Genomic DNA, 14,982 nt, shown 5'->3' with positions numbered 1-14,982 from the left:
GCAAACCTTTCTCGTTGTAGATCTTGGGTGCCCACTGTGGGTCTCCATCAGCGTAGGGGTCGTTGTACTGCACGACGGCAGCATCCTCCTCCTCGTAATCAACTGGAGGAGGTGGCGGAGGGGGAGGAGAGTCGTCAAACATGGGCAAGTCATCTGGAGGGGGAGGGGGAGGTGGGGTGGGAGTATCTGCAACTGAATAGACACAGGACGTGAGATTACTAAAGAGATTTTCCTTGTCACTTTCACAGTCAAGGATCCCAGGTCAACATGAGCCTGGTGCTGGAGAGGGCAGCGGCTGAATCATGCAGAATTAATGATAAGACATGCAGAAGAGTGTGTATGGAAGGTATTTGAATATTAAATTCATGAAGCAGGCTGCATCACTGTTAGGACTTCCCATAGATCACTCAATAGCATAATGTACTGTATGTTTAAGCCTCTTAAGTGTTTTTGTACTCCTCTTGTTGTGGCTCTGAAACTATTCAGACATGCACATATTGAAAAAAAAGGAATTGCACAGGATTTACAAACACTTCAATGATCTTCTGATCATTATTACATTCTGAGTCATGCTATTTAGTAGGTTAGAGGTATGTATGACAGCATCTACATTGGGGGGAAAAGGTATGTAGCTTTACAATCATTTTAACTAACACTATAATTGCCTTACACCTTATTCGTTAAAGAAATGTCCGCCACAAAAAAATCTAAAGTTGCTTTCTGTGAAGAAATAAAGTAACTAATACTTCCTCAACTGTAATATTTGACCATATTTCAGGTTTTGAAACAGCAGGGGGCAGCAAAGAGTCTCATCTTCTCAAGTCCTGTTTTGCAGAGACCTTTGGCACTTTTTCCCTAAAACATTATCATTCACCTCAGCTCAACCCTGCAGTGCTACAAGAACATTCAGCATATGAATACCAAGTTTCAGTCAGCGATAAAACCCCCTGCATGAGTCACTAAATCACAAAAAAACAGTAGGTGGCGGCCTTTACAGTCTGAGTTGGTTGCTTTTCCACTGCACATATTTTAAAAATAAAGTGATTATTCCAGCAGGAATGTATACCCCTATTGCGACTAAGAAACTGTAACAAAACTCTGTGTTCAATGTAGTTTCATAGCTGAAGAAATAAATCTGTCCCCAAACAGCAGATAAAGCTACTTATAAAAAGCTACATAAACCATGACAGGACTCTAATGAGACACATTCTTGGATGGTTCATTGAGGTTGGTATTAACTGTTCTCAACAGACAGGGGGAGAAAGAGGATGAACAAGCACAATGCATGCAGGGTGTTCTGGAAATGGGAATAGTTGGCACAGATGAGGAGGAAAGTATGTCTTAGCCTCTTCACTTACTGCTCTCCTGCATCCTGGCCACAAAGCCAGTCAGAGGTATCTGTGGAGTCAGCTGGGGCATTGGGGGAGGAGGAGGAGCGATAGACACTGAAAGCCAGCAAAAAAAAAAAGACAGAAAGGCAGAGAAAGAGAGCAAAGAGAAACAAAAAGAGAAAGCCCATCAGTCACCAAGAATGCACACCAATCCCAAGCAAACACCACACTGTCACACACCAAAGACACACATCTAATAGAACAGGACAGAGTGATGTGCAACAGTGATAGAGCTGAAATGCTTAGTCAAATTAATTAACCTGTCGGCTAACAGAAACATTATGAATTAGACTTAACATTTTAAAGAGAAAATTAAGAAAATTATTGAAACAATCATCATCAGATTAATTCATTCAACTGTCTGTAGCTGCAGCGTCTCCACAGATTAGACACTAATGTTGGTTGAAAAGTTCAGTGACGTCTGTGAGTGTGATGAGATTTCACATGGTATCTGGGGAACACTGAGGCCAGAGGATAAACCGCGGATTATGTCTGATTTCTGTCAATCAGACGGTTCCGCTCATGGCTCTAAAAGTGAGAGCTGCCAATGGCCAGAAGGAGGCACTGTTTGCTTTGGATGTCTATCAACCTCAACCCCACTTTTCCCTGATCATTTGATCAATCCCAAGTTAGGGACACTTGATCAACAGTGGTCCAGTGCTTCAGTAAATGCACATCTAGGCTGATGATCATCTTATAGAGATGAGGCACTAGAACCCCATTGACACCTGGCATTAACATGCAGTCTGTTTCTGGATTTCCTATCTGGATAAGGAAAAAAGCATGTTAACGCCAGGTGTAAATGCACGCCGAACACATTGAGGGGTATGCAATCGGCCACATTTGGAGGTGGTCTGGCTCGCATTGTGATCTGATCTCAGCCAGGTGTAAATGTGATCCATATAGTGTGACCACATTCTTAAGAAAAAAATCCTCCCAGCAAGTTGAAAGGTCATGTCTTAACTTTGCTTCTTCCTGCTACATCAAGCTGCAGGTAGTAGCAGTAGCTAGCAAGTTTTCCCTTAAAAAAAGCTACTTAAAAATGAATGACATCCATCCATGGCATTGCTTTTCTTGACCTGGGATACGTCGACTAGCCCTGCCTAACTAATTTGCATATCGAGATCCGATCACGAGGCAGGCAGAAGTGAGATAACGCTTATTAGTAACAGTTGTAAATGCAAAGGCCCCTGGATCGGATGTCATCATCCAGATAATGTATCCAGATACTGATCACATGTTAATACCAGGTGAAAATGAAGACTAGATGTTATACAGTAGCTAGTTAAGTTTTAAAGGAATCAAAACCCACGATATACATAGAGAACGACGAGGCATTCTGCATCAATACTAAAGATATCCCACAGTTAGATAAAAAGCCTTAATCTGCACTTTCAGACTTAAGGGGAAAAGTCAATAATTCTTACAAGCTTGACCTTCAGAAAGCAGTGACTCACTTGCAAATATGAAATATTGGTCTGTGGCTACAAAGGTTAGCTTGCTTTAGTTTGTGGCTGTGCATGATTTGGAAAAATGTGAAGTTTTGTGCTTCAGTGAGAGTTCAGGATCTCTAAAGCAGGCTGGGACTGGAGACAGAAGGGCCTTACTTGAGTTCTGGCCATAGCCAGGAGTGCCTCCATTAATATGAGGCAGTTGTTGTTGCTGCTGCTGTAGTTGTTGCTGCTGCTGTAGTTGTTGCTGCTGCTGCAAGGAGAACTGGGAAGTGACCGACGGCGCCCGGCGGTAGGTGCCCGTGGCCGAAACCATAGAGACAGAGGAGTTGGAGGGGTTGTGCCGCGAAATCTGCCGCGAGATGGTTCCAAACTGGGACATTGGAGCGGGGCCCAGACCAGGCCCAGGGGCCACCACTAGAAACACCCAAAGACAAGGAAGGAAGAGAGGAAAGATAGGCAGGACCGGGGGGGGTTTGGGGGTTAGACAGAGGAGACGGAAGAGGGGGAAAAAAAGCACCCATGAATCATCAAGATCGTAAAACATAATGTGAGCTTTTAAATTATGAAAGAGCCCCACACCTTATGGAAAGACAATCAATAACCAATTAAAGGAAGCAGGTGAGCTAGGGAACCAACACAGAACGTTAATTGATAATACTATTACACAGACATATTTCACGAGATTAAAATGAAACAAAAGAGTCCTAAGATGTCATCCGAATACATCCTGCACCTAAAGGTTTTTTAGAAATGTAGCAAAGGAAAACTGAAGGAAAAGATTCAGTGAGAAGACAGCAGCAACAGAACAGACTGACCCTTCAGGCTTCAGCAGAACTGGCAGTGAAAATAACTTCTTCACACACTTTTTAAAGACATGATTATAAATGTCTATTTGATCGCAAGGAGAGGGAGAGTTCATGATTGAGTGCACACGTGTATCATTGCATCGGCTGTCTAAGAATAACTGAATCATCTCTTCGAACAACAGCATTGTTAGAATACGCTCAAATATTTGAAGATTATAGATGCAGTGTGTGAGTAAGTGTGTGTGAAAGACAAAAAGGGGTTAAAGAGTATTTCCTGTTCATACTTCTAGATAACATACTGCCTCTCAGGAGAGGCCCTGCTCTTAGATAGGGATGGGTGGAACCAGAGGAAGTAAAGCTTCAGAGGAACACAGGAGCAAACAAACTTCTCCATATTGTCACCAGCAGAAGTCTAGTGCGCACTGATTTTCTGAGGATAAAATGTGCATGTTTCAAGCGATCATCTTGCTCAAGATTGCAGTCAATCAGATATAAGCAGCCACTGTACAAACACACACACACACAGTAGTTAATACAAATCAAACAGCTGGATGCTTTTCAGCCTTGCAGAACTCTGACAGTAAATCAAAGCCAGTATCAGTCAGTAACTCAGAGTCAATACCCCATGTAAATTAAAGTTACATTAGGCAAAACTGAATGTTTGCAGCACTCAAATGGATGTTTGAATGTTTTCATTACCCAGAAATCATATTAAGTGACATCAGCTGTGAGTCTAACTGTCTCAGAATTGAGTGCTGGCTCACTGTTTTGTATTTTAGCTATCAATTCATCACTTAATGTGCATGCAGAAGATTTTCTACCAGTGAACTTAACTGGAACCTGGCTATTTATAAATACATTACTTCTTAAGCTCTTAGTAACTACTAACTAAATTCAATGTAGTGATTTACTAAATCAGGTTGCATCATTAAAACTTTAAAAAATGTCTTAGCTAGAAAGCCTTAATGTAATGTGTAAACCTGTTGCTATGAAACATATGTAGCGGGTGTAAATATTTTGTAACAATTCATCTCTACGAAAGAACTCTTTTGTGTGGTACAACCCGTTTTCATTTAGTGATGTGTAAATTTCCACTTATTAAATTTGAACAGCTGGTGCAACTGGCTCCAGATCTGCCTTTAGCAAATGAAACAATCTGAATAGCCAAAATGGTTCTTCTCTGTCGCAGCCCCAGTTATGATTTAAGCTAGAATTCAGAAATTTTTGCCTGATGCAGCTTTACCCACAATCACTTTCCTGGTAAAAGGTAAAGGAACTAAAATGAAACATACATTGACATTACCATTACCATACCTGTGCAAAAGAAGTCTCACAATCATTAAGGTGAATGGATTTTATATCTTTGTATGGAAATACTACCCACAGTCTGCCAGTACCTCAGCTTGGAGGGTTTCAATTTTATTCTTGAATTTAGGTTGTAAAAGTTATCATCTACTCTGTCAATGCGGATTGCCAACAGGTTTTGATATTGTTCTAGATATACAGCAGTTTGAGGTAAAATGTAAATGAATACATATTAGAGATTCTGCAGGCAGTAATTAACTTTTGCCGGGCCTTAGGTGATATGAGACTTCTTTATTAGCCAATTACAGCAGATCGGTGAAGAATAAGGAAGCAGAGTACCACCACCACTGATGATTGAGAATTCCAGCAGCACTTGTAGTATATGGAACAACTGTATTATTAGACCAACGCGTTTCGGCTTGTGGCCTTCATCTGCGGCAAGCCGAAATGCATTGGTCTACCAATACAGTTGTTCTATATTACAAGTGTTGCTGGAGTTTTGACCTTTGACTTTTTCCCTTCTCCATGCACCTTGTAAGTAGGTGAAGATGTGCCAGAAACCCCTCCTCTGCTTCTCCAAACAGAAGCACATATACAGTCTGTTCACACTGCAAGCAAGACAATCACCAAGTCATTTTCTCCAGAGCTGAACAATCAGGGAATCTGGCTGATGTTGACCTTCCACACATCACCATCAGCCGTCAAGAGCTAATCGGATTTTCATTCTTCTTCGTTTCTTAAATAATGTTATTTCATCTAATGAGCCATAGTTCTACCTAGAAAGTGCAAATTATGGGAAGAAATTAAAGATACTCAGACTTTTTGTGTTCTGTAAAGCTTTAAATTCAAACACAGCAGAAATAAATATCTCAAATGAAGTTTGGAGAACAGCTGCATCCATTATTAAAGTTTGAAAGTAAGCATTTAAGTGTTGTATGCCCATTTTCATTAACTATTGATTTATAGCTAGCTTTGTTTACTCGTTAATTTAGAGCAAATTAATATAAAACAATGTATGTGCAGCCTATTTTTTTTTTTTTTTTTGGACAAAGCTTAGCCCCGGCATGATGACTTGATTACACAGAAATAATCAGAACCTCTTGCTTGCAGTGTGTACAAACAGTCAGACACCCATACACACACACACACACACACACAAAACACCCTTAATTGTGCATCTCCACCATGACAGGATCACAGTGCTGATTATCCACCGTCCGGGCAGCAGAGGCAACAGGAGTGGCCTCGGAAGTCGAGGAGTCTCACCTATAGGTGGTGGTGGTGGGGGGCCGAGCCCGGCCATGAAAGGAGCGGGAGGAAGTGGTGGAGGAGGGGGTGGGGGTGGTGGAGGGGCTCCCAGTGGAGTGGACATGGGCGGGACTGAAAGGAGTATTTACATTAGTAACCATTTAATGCAGAGGCAGAACAGAGTCTGTCCTCGCCCATCTCCTGCACCTCGACGCTGTTACATAACATCACATCATTTTACTCAAGAACCCTTCGGGGCCGAAGGAGTTCTTCGACTTTGTCAAGGCGCAGTGCTGCTCCGCACACACTTCTTTGTGGTATGAAGTGAGTGTTTCCATAGCGACCAGCTTGCAGGGAGAACTGTGGTTAGTTCTGTGCTGCTGGCCTGATCCTGGCGCTGAGGTAAAACGGCTGCTACATAAACCTAAAATATTTCTTGTTCAGCTCAAATCATTTGCAAAAGTTAAACACAAGAGTATCTAAGGCTTGTGTATGGTGTAATGCAGTACTATGTGTAGCTTGTGCATGGTGTTATGTGGGCCTTACTGTTCCACTATAAAGCAGCAGGCCTAACGCAGCTTGGCCTATTTACACAGTAGGATAGAGAATCAGCTGTGCTTAGAACACAATGGGCCTCCATAATCCCAGTCTGGTAAACATAGGCTTTGTGTAGCGTAGTCTCACACTCTGCAAATAGCACGTTACATTTACACCTTGTCAATTAATGCCTATTATTGCTATACACATGTATATTATATTTAAAGAAATAAACTTGTTTCCTGATGTTTGTGGCAATTTTTTTGCAAATATTTTGAACTAATACCTTAAAATTGGTTATTTTATGCAAGTAGACACAGATATGCACTTTGGACTTAAAGGCATGTAGTACTTAGTAGTAGTATGTAGTGTTATGTAGTAGTTACTCTGTCTACTGTTTAATGTATGTACCAAAGTAAACAAAATACCCTGTATTTTCATCATTGCCTGTCAATGTTTAAAGAGTGTTATCTCATTTCACACAGGTCAAAGTTTTTTGTAATATAAATAGCAGATAATTGTTATTTTTTATACTTAAAAGTGTTCTTGTCGGGACTTTTAACCAGTTTGGAGCATGGGAAAGGCTAACAAAACTAATGAAATTCTTAGGTGGGTTAGCAGCACTGTAAGGCAGGTTTATTGCAGGCTTTACAAAATGCCTGAAGCTGGTTTAGTACAATCCTGCACTCACTTAATATCAGCAAGGAGAAAGGATGACTGTGTTAACTGTCACTGCATGATGCGCAGCCAGCAAAGCTCACCTGGACCAGAGTTGGGGATGGAGGGTGTAGGCACGGCGATGGGAATGCCAGTACCGCTGCTGCCGCTGTTCTCCCTACTGCTACTACCCCCACTGCTTCCACTGAGGGAGGAGACAGATAGAAGAGAGAGAGGACATTGTTTTATTCAGGGCAACCTGCTCAGACTGCACAGCAGGTAATACTGCAGATAAATGGACTCCGCTGCATCTGTGCTTATGTCCTATTTAGAATTATAACACTGCAAAACTCCATATTGCCCTTTAAAGTATACCTCAAGCATCTGACTGTCCATATTTTCACTTCTTCTCTCATACTGATTGTTTTTGTCTATTGGCTTGTTAGGACGGAGCTGCAGAGTGACACACCCAGGTGAGCAAGACATGAGTCACTCTAGTGACGACTTTTGGTCAGAATCAATAAATAAAATGAATAAAATGGAATATAGTCCAATGCTTTTTTCATTCAAACCACCTAAAATATCTTGCTTCAGATCCTCTGATTGCCCCAAAACACTTCAACTAATTTACAGTGGTTATCATATGCTCTGTCATACTCTCTATTTAGTATAATAATAAGTTTTGCTTTTATTGCATTAGTGAATAAACAAAGACATAACAGTTTTATGAGAACAGTGTTCACACATGGATTTGAGGTGCACTTTACCAAATTGTAGCCACAGATGCAGATGCTGCTAATATAGCCAGTCAATATTAACAGTAATTGTATCAGCATACAATTACTTATTAAGCGTCGATCAACAGAAAACCTTTAAAAAAAAGGCACTTGAATATGTGTTTTGCATATTTATAGTCCAAAAACAACAGGTTCATATATGTGAATTCATCACCTTAGTAATGCTGTTTCAGAGGTGATATGCCTGTATGTACGTTTATAATTTGTTATTAAATGTCAAACAGTTGTTTTAACATGTGATGTCTTAACATTTCACATGTAAGATCTGAATATCACATGTACCTGCATCATGTCAATTTGTCACATGTGAAATGCCCGAAAACCACATACGAGGTGTGCCTATATGTGAAATTTTTCTTAGTTTCATATCATTGTCAATTGAATATCTTTAGGCTTTGGATTATTTCTTGGACAAACACAAGTAGGCTAATATCAAGGCGTCAGTTTGGGCTAGATAGATTAATCAATAAGGAAAACTATTAAAACTAGTTGAAGCCCTAACCAATATCATGAGATTATATATATATATTTTATCTATCCCCAGTTATCCAGTTATTTCACTTATTTCACAGTTAAGAGGCATGGTAAGCAAATAACAAATAACTTTAAACTTGGCCATCATATCCACCCCTCTAATTTTGTCAGTACTGCCCAGCCCTAGCATCTGAGGATATAGGATATGGGAATGTAGTATGTATGTCAGCTCTGCAGTGGCCTTTCTAAGCGCTGTTTCACCCTCTGTGTGACCCCGGGGCTCGTAGATCAATGCCCTGGCTGACTAAATCCCCCCTCACTCGCTCTCTCGGGCTGGCCTTGATCCTCATTTCTGCTCCAGCCCCTCACCCCACCTCTCCTCTTTCTGCCTCTTTCATCCCTGCTCTACAACTGATCCTTCTCCCTACCTCTCACCCCTAACCATCCCTCGACCTTTTCCTCTCCATCGCCTGTAAAGTGATTCCCCATTCGTCTCCCAAACCCCTCACCCCCAGTCTCCTCTGATTCCCTCCATCCCTCTGAACCCCTGCTCGCTTCCACCTCCCCCCACATCTCATTTATCTCCTTTTCCCATCATCCCCCTCTCCCCTCTCCTCCTCTCTGATCCATGTCAGTCAAGCCCTGGGGCACTCCAGGCACAACCAGCAGGGGTTACCCCTCTGAAGGATGTAGATGGCAGTGGGAGCTAATTGTCTGTGGGGCTAGAGGCTAAACAATATCATGTCATCCCTCTCTTGAAGTGACCGGCGTACTTCTTTCCCCCATCTGCATGTTTTGGAGATTTATCCATTCTAATCCCTCTATAACTTACCCGTTCCTTCGCTAACCCATTTATCTCTTCCCCAGCTTTTGCTTTCCCCGTCCTTCCACTTTGTTTCAAATTGCTCACTGTGAAATAAAACCACTCAGCTCCATCTCTCCTGCTCCACCTTCCTGTCTGCCTCGCTCATTCAGCCTCTACTCAATACAGAGAGTTGTTTATAAATCAACTGTCTGTAACACGAAGCAGGGCTTAGAAAAGTTCCAGCTCACTTTCTCACAGCTGACAAAAATCCCTGGAGCCAATGAAGAAAAAGACAGTGTTCTCAGTGTATGGAACAAAAAGTTAGAACAATATGTAAAAAATATGTGCTTAGGCATTGCGACATCATATCAGACTTGACATAAGCGGGAAAAATAGACTTACAAAGTAGCCCAGAGCATAATCTAAGATGAAAAAGATTGAAATCTGCTGACAAAAAGGCTTTAGATGTGCATAAAGAACCTAAAGCGCATAAACAGCAGAAAATCAGTGCTTCTTAAAGAACTGGTACAAGATCAGTTATGCCAAATATAAACTTTACTGCAAAATATTTTGAGACCATTTGAGAATTAACGATCAGCCTTCTTGCCAAAAAAAAAAAAAGGAAAAAAGCTTGCAGATGTTAAATAGGATGGTTCACTATTAAGGTGAACATGATTAAAAAGTAGGGGTGATGTTACTTCAAAAAATGACGTAGGCGTGTTTGCCAGTTCAAGGTTTTGGTTCTTTAAAACCATCACTAGGAGGAGGTGATTAACAAAGTTACAAACAGTGTGCGTAATACAGAACCTTCAGACCTCTTAATTACCACGTTTGACCCACAGAAAACCTCAACATCATATATTTTGGAGTCTCAAAAATGAAGGTAATTATTATCTATTTATCTACACTGTAATGTTTATTTGCATGTTGAAATGTGTAATGGTGACCAGCACAGAAAATGTGACTGACATGCAGGTAAACAGGCAGCTAACAGCTGCAAAGTGTGCAAACTATAAATATAGGGTAGCTGATATATTTAACCTCTGCAGTTCTGCTTCGCTTCTGCATAATTGAAATGCCTCATTTAAGTCTTTAAAGTCCAAAAACATAAATGTAAAACATATGCCAAAGTTCCTTTGTAAAAAAGGAAATAAAATGTAAGTTCTTTAACATTCCTTTTATCGCTGAACAAACAAATGAAAAATATAAAAAGATGCAACTGTGCTTTAACAGTTTCAGTCTGGATGTAATTTCCAAAAGGTTCCTCAAATTTTTAAACTTGTTTTAAAATGTTTTCAGTAACATGTCTTGTTTTTCACAGGATATAATATGTGGCTGACTTGGTCTTACTCTGTTTTGGAAGTAACCTATTGCAGTATTGTGCACACTGGTAACAAATTTTATTTAATCACCTTTTCTTGGGGGGGAATGTATTTATTGGAGAGATTGCAGTAGAGAGATGACAGGAAATTATGGGAGACAGATGAGGAACAACATGCAACAAAAGGTCCTCGGTTGGACACAAACCGGGGGACGCTGTAGTTCATGGTCAGCACCTTAGTCCCTTGGCCACCAGGGCGAACTTAACTACTTTTAATCTGGTTTAAAATGAACAAAGAATGGAAGAAAGGAGTGGAAAAGGATAGTAGCTGAGGAACATCAGCTGGCACAATTTTGAAAAAGTGGGAAAGGCAAGTTGAAATACTCCGACATGACAAGAAGATGAAGTTAAACTGGATATCAACTTTTTTAAATAATTTATTGCATTTTAATGTATCCACAGGGTCATACACTCTTCTACAGTATGCATCCTGTTTAGTTTGAAGCAGGAATCCTGGTAGTCAAATCTTATTATCCGGATACTATGGTTACTGTAATAAGTATGTTTTCTTAAAACAATGACACCTGCATATGACAGTGTAATCTTTCCCACAGAAATATATTAGAAAATAACAGGGAGCATACAGTAGGAACACGCATATGCCTATATTGAATTTAGACCTCAGGTGAGGATGGCAGAGATGGATGAGCTGAATAAGCACAGCTGACTGCCTGTGTAATCAAATAGTGATGCCACAGCAATATTAGCTGAAGCAGGGCGAGTACAGCCCGACTCTGAGGATAGCATCAGTTTGTTACAGGGACATTAGGGTGGCTTTAAACCACAGATCAGTAACAGTGATGCTGAGCAGCCAAAAGATCTGCCCACTTGTTTTGTTGTTGCTTCACAGCCTTTAAGCATTTGAAGCCACTAATTACAAGAAGACGTAGAGTTTGGTTTTAATTGATAAAGTAGAAGAAGCACTGGGGAACTTCTGTGTGAATGAGTAACTTTGTGCAAACATACATGAGAAGTTGGGCAAGGGTAGGGAAAATAAAAAGTTATGTAATATTTATGAGCATCACAGTCAGCATAACAAGCTTTTTAGCTAATGAGGCGACTTCACTCACTCGTAACTCAAATTTGATGAAGGCGCCTGCCGCTCTCTCCACATGGAGATTTCTGGGTAACAATCCTTGAGAGCCATGTTCAAGGGTTTCCATGCTGCAGTTGACTTAGGGGTTTTTGAAACAGCACTTTATATCAGAGGCTTTTACAGATATTAATATCAGAGTGATTCAGGCCGCAGTGAGAAACCCTCCAGGACTTGTCAGACAAATGCTGGATTTAGTGAAGCGGAGAGGAGGAAGAGGTGCGAAAGTGCTATAAGCCGCTGAACTAAATGAAGAGATTAGAACCATCTGACACGAAGGGGACCAGTGGTTTTGGAGAGATGCTTTTCTCACATTACTGAAACACTGAGTGCACATTTAGCGTTCAGTTTAGAGGTGTAGCTGGAACACTAATTCCACTCATACCTATCCAAAAATGGAAAAAATATATATAAAGTACCTGTCTCGCTCTTTATTAAAAACTATGCAAAGTTGATTAACATTTCAGTTGCTGATTTTAGAGACTTTTGTCCATGAAGTTTGTTGTGCAAGTTTATATCTTGAACTTCGATTGTATCAGCAGGGGGCAACAGTGGTTTTAAACTGTTTATAAGCTACATGTTGCTTAAACATCAAATCCTCATTGGTGTATCGTGATTCTGCTACTAGCTTGGTTGTATACTGTAGAGTAATTCTGTTATTGTGTATTCATAGTATTTTGTAGCGTTAGTTCTTGTACTGTACATTGCAATTCTACTACCATTTCTTCGTCTACTCTGTACGTGCTGCACTTACCTGCATATCTGTTTTGGAAAAGGGATACATCCTCTTCCTGTAGTTTTTTTTTTTTTTTTTTTTCTTTTTTTTTAAACTTTTTTGGAGAGTTTTAGGTTATATAAATAAACCTGACTTGACTTTAAAGTAGTGTGTCAGTGTGTGTGTTGATCTGGTACTGTAGCTAGTATCACAGCTAATGTATATACGTACTGTAAGTGTCCACATTTGCAAAGAAATATGAGCATAAGTCATCATGTCCCAGTGTGTCTGTTACGCCACAAGGAAATCTCTCTGCATCTTTATTAGTGTCTTTATCAATTAATTTATTGATTAATCGATTAATCGATAAATTGTTTAGCCTATAACATGTTTGAAAATAACAGTAGATTACATCGAAGTTCACAACGCCCACAATGGCACCTTGTGGCTGTTCATTTGTCTCAAGCAACAGTCCAAAAGACATTCAATTTACAACAATACAAAACAGAGGAAAGCTGTAAATCCTCACATTTGAAAAGCTGGAACCTGATAGATGACTTAAAAAAAATGTATTAATCAATTATCAAAATAGTCAATTAATAACCTGTAGATCAGCACTGGCTTGTGTATGTGTGACAGACTGTGTGCCTCCTCTTTTCTTATCTACCTGTGTGTGCGTTGCCTCTGGTTGAGTGACGCCGTGCGTCCAGGGCTGTGCTGCTGGCCGTGCTGGCTGCCTAGTCGGGCGGGGCTGGTCATGTAGTCGTTGGGCACCGTGGGCGGCTTCACCGGCTCCAGGGTCTTGTAGGATGTGTTGCGTCTGTAAGATGGAAAACAAAAGGCAAATAATGATAAATCAAGGACAAGAGTGATCATAATTCAGTGCAAATCCTACTATCAGAACTGCGAGGCTGTGTTCACTAGAGCGTTGTAAATCTTATCAGTTTACCCAGCTGGATGCTGTGTGCTACAGGCCGGAAATGTACCCTTGGAATTAATATCTGATTAGTGTCACTGACTGCTGCTGTGCATCAAACGACGACTGGCAGCATCAGAGCATGACACCTGTCTGACACTAACAGATAAAAGTTCAGGCAAGTTCCCAGATTTTTCTTTTTCCTGGATCCCTTTTCTCTGGTTTCACTTACATCAGTTTTGCCATTTCAAATGACTATATGAGCCAAAACCACAAAACACAGCCATCAGGACCACACTTGAGTTAAAAAATAATGTCCTGGGGCATCTTGTTAGCCGTTTGTTCACTGTGTTATTTCATGTTACTCTTGACATCACATTTATTTATTTAAAAAAAAGCACAAATGACAAAACATAATCAAAAAAAGAAATATACTTTAACTGCATGTTCTTTAATCGCTCCCACAAGAGCTGTTTTTTTCATTCAGTCTTTAATAATTAGAGGATTAGTCTTCCCTTCATGGTGACTAAAATGGAAATCTTACCCAAGCGTGCCACGCCCTGACATGGGAGGGCTCGGGGGCTTCTGCGTGGGCGGATTGGTCCTTGATAGTGTTCCTCCTCTGATTGACTGATTGTTTCCATGTTGCTGTGGTTAGAGGAAATAAAAACCCAAAGACGCTTATTATTATTATTAACAAATTACTTCAGACACTGCGGGTGATTACTACTTGTGTGACAAAAATCAAAAGTTATAGGCTTCCCAGATGACGACGCTTCAGCAGCATGTATATATTTCAGTTGGTAATATTTGAAGTGTTATGTAATGCCAACAAGGGTTCTTGTAAAACATGCGTGTCTTAAAAAACATGTAACTACTAAAAAGCTGAATATCTAAAGCTTTGGCAACATTTAATTTAATTTAGCAACATCTGGATTTACAGTATTGCAAATTTCACATAACTGTTCATTAATACTTCATAAGAAACTTGAGGATATACAGTATATGCTTTGTCTGGGAAGCCTATAAGGACATATGGACAACTACACGACATGTAGAGTAAATGACAACAGAGTTGGTAAATTGACAGGGAGGGTGTTACAGAGCCTCAGACTGTGTGTTCTGGGCTAAGATGACTACAGTACAAGTTGGTTAATGGGAATAACATGGGAAATGACAACAATAACCACATGTATAGGGGTTTGCTGTAAAAGGGAGTTGGACAAATCTATCAATAATGTATTATAGTAAAATGGGTCATGTGACAAACCAGACTTACCTTGGCTTTTAGCCACTTATGTGGGCAGAGGAAGAAAAACAGGAGAGAGACAGAAAGAGGGCATGTCAAAATGGCCATGTCTAAACAGATCAGTAGAGTCAAAGTATAAGCGAGCAGGAGAAAA

The 14,982-nt window shown here is 40.4% G+C and overlaps 1 protein-coding gene and 1 long non-coding RNA gene across 13 annotated transcripts in view; one reads left to right on the top strand and one right to left on the bottom strand.

Moving 5' to 3' along the window:
- The window catches only part of abi1a (abl-interactor 1a), a 49,454-nt gene that overhangs the window by 1,887 nt on the left and 32,585 nt on the right, over positions 1-14,982 (bottom strand). Inside the window, exons 4-11 of one of the 12 annotated variants that reach the window (XM_044177462.1) lie at positions 14,859-14,873; positions 14,124-14,227; positions 13,331-13,483; positions 7,503-7,603; positions 6,223-6,336; positions 2,999-3,259; positions 1,359-1,445; positions 7-192 (exon numbers count right to left, since the gene is read on the bottom strand). In XM_044177462.1, coding sequence (XP_044033397.1) covers positions 7-192; positions 1,359-1,445; positions 2,999-3,259; positions 6,223-6,336; positions 7,503-7,603; positions 13,331-13,483; positions 14,124-14,227; positions 14,859-14,873 — 1,021 coding nt within the window. The remainder of the gene's footprint in view (positions 1-6; positions 193-1,358; positions 1,446-2,998; positions 3,260-6,222; positions 6,337-7,502; positions 7,604-13,330; positions 13,484-14,123; positions 14,228-14,858; positions 14,874-14,982) is intronic. The other 11 variants (XM_044177463.1, XM_044177464.1, XM_044177466.1 and 8 more) reach the window with 11 other exon arrangements.
- LOC122867093 lies at positions 7,536-12,650 on the top strand. Its single transcript, XR_006375858.1, has 2 exons — positions 7,536-7,677; positions 7,845-12,650. It is a non-coding gene; the product is annotated as an uncharacterized LOC122867093 (long non-coding RNA).

The sequence above is a fragment of the Siniperca chuatsi genome, linkage group LG19, assembly GCF_020085105.1.
Source record: "Siniperca chuatsi isolate FFG_IHB_CAS linkage group LG19, ASM2008510v1, whole genome shotgun sequence".
Taxonomy (NCBI): domain Eukaryota; kingdom Metazoa; phylum Chordata; class Actinopteri; order Centrarchiformes; family Sinipercidae; genus Siniperca; species Siniperca chuatsi.
This window is presented reverse-complemented; position numbering and strand designations above follow the sequence as displayed.